At 33.0% G+C, this 6801-nt stretch overlaps 2 protein-coding genes across 3 annotated transcripts in view; one reads left to right on the forward strand and one right to left on the reverse strand.

Moving 5' to 3' along the window:
* LOC108580181 (mitochondrial-processing peptidase subunit beta) overlaps positions 1-2698 on the reverse strand; it is a 10517-nt gene extending 7819 nt beyond the window's left edge. The window contains exons 1-7 of one of the 2 annotated variants that reach the window (XM_017943878.1): positions 2588-2656; positions 1883-2101; positions 1425-1810; positions 1156-1349; positions 914-1083; positions 580-834; positions 245-513 (exon numbers count right to left, since the gene is read on the reverse strand). In XM_017943878.1, the coding sequence (XP_017799367.1) occupies positions 373-513; positions 580-834; positions 914-1083; positions 1156-1349; positions 1425-1810; positions 1883-2101; positions 2588-2656 (1434 nt within the window). In that variant the 3' untranslated portion in view covers positions 245-372. Of the gene's footprint in view, positions 1-244; positions 514-579; positions 835-913; positions 1084-1155; positions 1350-1424; positions 1811-1882; positions 2102-2587 lie in introns of those variants that run through there. The other variant, XM_017943880.1, reaches the window with a different exon arrangement.
* A 480-nt stretch (positions 2699-3178) lies between these two features.
* Positions 3179-6507, forward strand: LOC108580097 (nuclear pore complex protein Nup107). The gene is made up of 7 exons (XM_017943762.1): positions 3179-3699; positions 3779-4269; positions 4368-4575; positions 4656-5509; positions 5597-5914; positions 5989-6240; positions 6322-6507. The coding sequence occupies exons 1-7, from the start codon at positions 3180-3182 to the stop codon at positions 6421-6423; spliced, it is 2745 nt and encodes a 914-aa protein (XP_017799251.1). The 5' UTR covers position 3179; the 3' UTR covers positions 6424-6507.
* The last annotated feature ends 294 nt before the right edge of the window (positions 6508-6801 follow it).

Raw genomic sequence — 6801 nt, forward strand, 5'->3', positions numbered from 1 at the left:
GACTATAAATATTATATCATTGAAAATAAAAGACTATAAAGGAATTACTTTGCATGATTTTTTAAATAATTTCCTTCTACATATAGATTAAGTCAATGAATTTTTCTAAGATAAATTTATTGTTCCATTTATGCCAGGTAATACATAGTTAGAAATGAATTTATTCTATTTACTGACCAAGATTAAAACAAGACTATAAAATATTCAACAGGGTATATAAATGTTTTTGCACATACAAATTTTAAGAATAAATAAAATTAATGTCGGTTTTAGATTATAGATATCTTACTGTTTTGTAGTCTCATTTTAATCTAAATTCTTCTAAGATGATATTACTTGCAACTCGTTCTAAATGTATTGATGGAAATGTGTTTACACTCGTAGTCTGTACATGCCAGAACGAATGAGGTTATAATCGGGCAAATTTTCAATTGGTCCAACTGCCGCGACAACCGGACACTGATCGTAAATATATTTCATAGCAACATCGTGAATATTGCTGGCAGTTACACTCTGCAAGGAATTTTATCGATACGGAAATTGTATTTGAAAAATTTATAATACCTAAGTGTTACTTACATTTATCCTGGTTTCAAGTTCGTGGAGTGGGATACGTCGATTATAACACAGCATCTGGCGACCAATATCTTCGCAGATTGCAGTAGTTCCATCCAATTGGAGAAGCATATTTGTTTTAAGAGCTGTTTTTGCGCGTTCTACTTCTCTTTCGGTAACTGTCGTACATAACCTCATCCATTCTCGTTGTATATTATATACAAAATGCTCTAGCATCATGGGATCACTCACAAAGTATATGCCCCAGAGACCTGTGTCCTATATGAAAAAGTTATTTAAATATAGTATTCATGGAATTAGATACATTTATATGATAATACAATTTAATAGAAAGTACTTGATAACAAGTATTGAAACTTTGGTAACTATGGCATAATCCATCAGTTGCAGCAGCTTCAGCCAAAAAGCATATATTGTTTACTCCTCCTCCTTGACTGCGATCCCATGCTCCCATAAGAGTGTTTGCAACCATAAGAGGAATATTATCAGCATCAGCCCAACCAGCACCTTCAAATATATTCATTCATGACTGTAAATAAACAGTTTTTTTTTTCTTTCTATAAATTAATTTTATATTACCTTCAACAGCAATGGCAATATGAGCAAGAGGAATATTATCATCACGAACTCTTATTTCACAACCTGTGTAACGACATGGTTCTAACAGAGGTGGAATTTCATCATAGAATGGCCCTTTCATCTGACCAAAATGTTTCTGTGCTAAATCTACTAATGCATTGTGATTTACACCTCCTGCACCAGCTAAAATGAATCTGAGAAGACAGTTTAATAATTTTTAGATATGTAAATATAATCAAACAAATATATTGAAAGTTATAATTACATACCTAGGAGGACCATAGTGTTTCTTAACATAGTCAACAAGATCATTTCGTGTAATGCTTTTAATATTTTGAGTGGGGCCAAGAATTGTCCTTCCTAATGGTGTACCTTGATATGCACTAGCATGTAAATGATCAAAAACAACTTCTTGGAGATTTGTTTCAATCTCTTGCATTTCTCTTAAAATAACACAACGTTCTCTTTCAATTTCACTTTCACCAAGCTTTGAATTTTGAATAATATCGCTTAAAATTTCAACAGCTTTTGGAACATCTTCTGACAGACATTTAGCATAAAATACTGTTTGTTCTCTACTTGTATAAGCATTTAAATGTGCACCCATGTTTTCAATTTCTAATTCTAAATCAGTTTGTGAACGTTTAGTAGTTCCCTGTTAATGACTTTGATTTAAACTTTGATTTCATTTAAACTCAATTTGAGAAGCAAAGAAGAAGACACTTACCTTGAAAGCCATGTGCTCCATAAAGTGAGCAACTCCATTATTTTCATCAGTTTCAAAGCGACTGCCTGCATCAATCCACAGTCCTACTGTAGCTGTTGGAGCACCACTATCTTCAGTAGCAACTCTCATACCACAATCCAATGTTGTAACTTCTGTTGCTGGCATATTCATCAGTGTCTCTTTTAAAAATGCTGATGTAGACCTCCATTGTTTTTGTATCTAATGAAGATATAATTATGCACATATAACAAGGATAAATAAGATATAAAAATTTAGGACTTAATCTTATGTTAGTCTATGTATAAATTTATGTAATACAGCTTTACCCAAAAAGTATATAAATAAATAATCATTAAGATAATGTATAGAAAGCATAGTATCTGTCAAATTTGAAAAACTAATGGTAACGTTGTTACGAGATATGACCTACGCATATTGAGGTTATGATAGCTTGACACAAGTACTTCCATATATATTATAGAACTCAATTTATTATATTCTACTTGCTGTATAATACTAGTAATTCATCATCATTCGTTTGTTTTTACAGACTTTCAAAAAATTCATTATTATTACGTAAGGAGTAAATGGAGTCAATGGGTTTTCCTCTTGGGAAAATTATGTTGATTTAAGTGTAAATCCTAAGAATTCGTTTTGGTGTGCTTTGATAAAAGTTCTCACATCATAAACCCTTGATTTTATTACCTTTATGACACTGGTTTTGTTAGAATAAGTCCGCAATGCGGAACTAACTTTAAGCAGACGAGTCGCCATTTCTCCGAGTCCACTACAGTACGAACTTCTGACAAGAATGGTGGTGTAGTTCGAACTAATGATTAGAGATAGTTTGGACACTCTTTTTGGTATCAGATATATGTAGTCTTTATTCATGAAATAATAAAAGAAACAAATGTATAACAAATATATCTTAATTTAATTATAGAAAGTTTAATGTAATATAAAATTAATGAAAAGTCGATTTCCTTAAAATAATCTAATTTGATGAATGTTATATCAAGTGGAAATATTTATTTATATTATACATTAATAAATATTTCATATTATAGTGTAAACACTTTACAATGCGTGTTCCTTACTTGATTATGAGTTTTTCACGATATTTTTGTAGGGAATTTCATTATATCGAAAAAAATTACCTATTTTTTTGTTGGCACCTACTGCGAAATTCGAATACCGGTATGATTGTCAAGTGATTCACGTTTGTAAATATTCAGTTTTTGAACAAAACAAGTAGTATTGATTAAACGTTGTTACATCTCGAAGGCTTAGTTTAACAATGGATACTTTAAACGATACCACTGAAAGTATGGATCGATCCATTCAAATGTTTAATCAAGAGAACGCTCAACGAAAGTCATTTCTGAGGTTAAGCACAAAAAGCACAACTCCTAAGAGAGTATCATTACAAAATAGTAATCATTTACGGAAAGACTTGGATGATACACAGTTCAATGATACGCATAGCCCCCGGATGTTGAACAAATCCAATATTAATCCTAGATTAATTAAGGGTCATGATCTTTTGGACATAGATAATTCATTAACATTTAATTCTTATGAAATTAGGGATATTATGGCTTCTTCAGAGAAAAGTGAACTTACTTTGAGAGAAATAATGGACGATAGTAGTGCTACTGGCATGATTTTAAAGGCAAAAGAACCTTGGAGAGAGATCATGTTAAAACTTTATTATGATTTCTTACATAGTATACAGATCAACTTTTCAGAGACACAAGTGTTCGATACTATTGCAGATTTTATACAAAACTGCACGGACACGTTAGATATAATGAGAGGTACACAGAAAGCTATAGTATATTAATCTTTTACTCTTATATTAAGTTTTATAGGTAACTCTAAATTTTAATGACATAGGTATGCAGTCAAAAGTGGAAACTAATGAAATATCAGAAGAAGAAATTTCTTTAGAGAATGAAAGGAACACGTGGAGGTTGATTTATTGTTTGTATCAAAATAGAATAAATAGTCTTAATTTTCCTACTCCAATGGAGGATGATTCAGAAGAAAGTAACACCTACATATCAGAAAAAGTTGTAATAGATAATTTATTCAAAACTGAAAGTTACATCAGGGAATATCAATTAATGATTGATTGGCTAGAGAAGAATGCATTGGATCAAGCAGACAAATATCCAACCACTGAACACTTCACAGATAAAACACTGGCATGGGAAAATACAGTGAGACAGATACTTACACATAAAGATAAGGAACAAATTCCATTTCGTTCATCTAGACCATTGGTATCATCTCTAGATCCAGATGCTCCAATAAGAGAGAATAAACCTTTACACGATCTGGACAGAGAAGATGATGCAAGACTTGAAAAAAGAATGTTCATAGAGGTATAGACCTTTTTGATGAAGAAAAACAAACAAAAATGAAAATTAAATAAAAATTGCCTTAAAAAATTCTAATACAAAAAACGTATTTTATTCGATAGGTACGTTGTGGTCGTCTTCAAAAAGCACAAGCGTTAGCGGAACATTGTGGTCAGCCTTGGAGAGCCGCTTGTTTATTAGGATGGATACCTCATCATGATCCCAATTATAGAAACCCATTATCTGATACTAAATTACCTATTCAAGGAAATCCTAACAGAAGTCTTTGGAAATTATGTGCTTGGGAGCTTTCTCAAGACAAACGCGTAGGTAATAATTTTTTTCCTATCTATACAACCGATTAACATTCATAAATGAATTTTTCTTAGCAAAAATATTTTCATATTTAGGTCAATTTTATCGCGCCATTTATGCTAGCCTCTGTGGAAATGTTCAACAAATGTTACAAGTGGCGTCTTCCTGGCAAGATGGATTATGGGCTTACATGAAAGCACTGTTAGACATTAAAGTGGAAAGAGAAGTGAGAGATCTAGTGATAAAAAGTTTCACGAACATGCCCGAGGATTATTGGAAGAATGAGATCTCCTTAAAAGATGTATTCAAAGAACTCCACGCATCGAAAAATCCGATTATTCGTGCTCAAGCAAATGCGCCTGATCACCTCATTCAAAAATATTTAATACTGGATCAAATACCAAAATTAATGGAAGAGATAGAAAACATGATAGATACAAAGACCTGTGATTCTCACTTTTTAAGATTTTTAGCGCATCTTATATTTTTCTTCCGCCAGATTGGGAAAAATGCGAAAGATAGAATTGGAGATAAGGTTTTATTGGCATATGTTCGCGTTTTAATAGAAATGGACGATCCGGTTTTAATTGCATTCTACACAGCTATGTTACCTCAAGAGCTTCAAGTAACAAACTACGCGAGCTACTTGGAGGCTATAACAGATTCAGAACAACGTAAAAAATGTTTAGCTGCGGCAGAGGATGCCAATCTAAATGTAGAAGCGATCACGAAACTAGTTGTAGAAAGTATACGCTCCAAAAATGTAGATATCGACTCTGAAGATTTGAAAGGTGCCATAACTGATGCGGACATGGAAAAGATTAACGCATTGGATTGGCTAATATTTTATCAAAGTCAACGAGAAGAAGCGCTGTGGCAAACCAATGCTCTCATAAGATATTTCTTGTCCAATGACAGAATTGATGCAGCTAGGAAAGCTTTTAATAAGGTACAAGGTTAAATGATTCGTCATTCTTTTATTATGTTTCTCCTTTATTCTTTTACATAAAACATATGAATTCGTTGAATTTTATAGATTCCATCGGATTCCATTGAATCCGTAATGGCTGAATATCCAACGATGGAAGGTACACTAACAAACCTTACGATAACGAACAATCTGTCGAAAAGAGCGTCCTCCGCAATTCGGGAATACCTTTGTTATAAAACTTACCTAGATGCTCAGGAAGGTTTCGCTGAATGGTTTTCTCATTACCATCACGGAAAACCTACACCGTTAGAAGAATTACCAGCATATGCTACATTTACCGAAAAGGTTGCATACGAACATAAAAAGGCACAATACAACGTTGAAATGGAAAGATGGAAGTCCACAATGCAACATCATACGAAGGTCGGTAAAATGAAATTCGATATGAGTCAATATGAAATGAAAATTTGTTAAACATTTATAAAATGATTTTATAGGCGGTGAAACAACTACTTTTTAACGTATTACTATTTCCGGATGGTGGTTGGTTGGTTGATTCAAATAATAACAACGACGAATCATGCACACCGGAAGAAGAGTCACGTGAGCATCAAATGGAGAAACTGCGGCAGCTTTGTATCCCGAAAATTACACTTCTCTTGCATTCTGTAATGTCAGAAATGAACGAACACGCTGGATGCATCCAATTGGCGGATACTCTTGCCTCCGAACAATATCAACTTTACAAGGCATGTGCTTACATCTGGTTCATGTATTGCAATTAATATGATTTTAATAAAAAAAAGTAATAATACTTTAAATTGTTTCAGGTGTTCCAAAAAGGGAAACTACGCGAAGTGTTCAAGAAAATCTGCGAGTCGTCCTTAGTTTTAATGGATCAAAAGAAAGATCCCTGGGGTTACCCAAAATGAATCGTTTAGCAGAATTGTATTAGGCGAGAAAAATTGAGGAAAGAATATATTGAACCGTGTAACACGAAGTGTTGCGATTCGAAGGCCGGGTAAATTTGTACAAAACGTCTCTATCTTTTTTATAAAACCAGTTTATTGTCAACCACAAGAAGTGAATATAAAATTTGATACAATGTTCAATAATTCATAATCATAATATATTATATACCTCATGATTACTTAGATGCTCCTTTTACCCAATCGTTAATAAATGTAGCGCTGTCAAAGCTGTAGATTTAACGCGTGAAACATTGCGGAGAAAACTCGGGGACAATGAAGGAGATGCATTATCCTGAGAATATTTTCATTTGAATAATAATCATCGTAATCTCCACGATC

This window comes from Habropoda laboriosa, unplaced genomic scaffold, assembly GCF_001263275.1.
Source record: "Habropoda laboriosa isolate 0110345459 unplaced genomic scaffold, ASM126327v1 scaffold2, whole genome shotgun sequence".
NCBI classification, from domain to species: domain Eukaryota; kingdom Metazoa; phylum Arthropoda; class Insecta; order Hymenoptera; family Apidae; genus Habropoda; species Habropoda laboriosa.

Coding starts and splice junctions, on each gene's coding strand:
- LOC108580097 (XM_017943762.1), top strand. CDS start 3,180: ATGGATACTTTAAACGATACCACTGAAAGTATGGATCGATCCATTCAA. Junction 3,700..3,778: donor CACGTTAGATATAATGAGAG/GTACACAGAAAG, acceptor TTAATGACATAG/GTATGCAGTCAAAAGTGGAA. Junction 5,510..5,596: donor CTAGGAAAGCTTTTAATAAG/GTACAAGGTTAA, acceptor TGAATTTTATAG/ATTCCATCGGATTCCATTGA.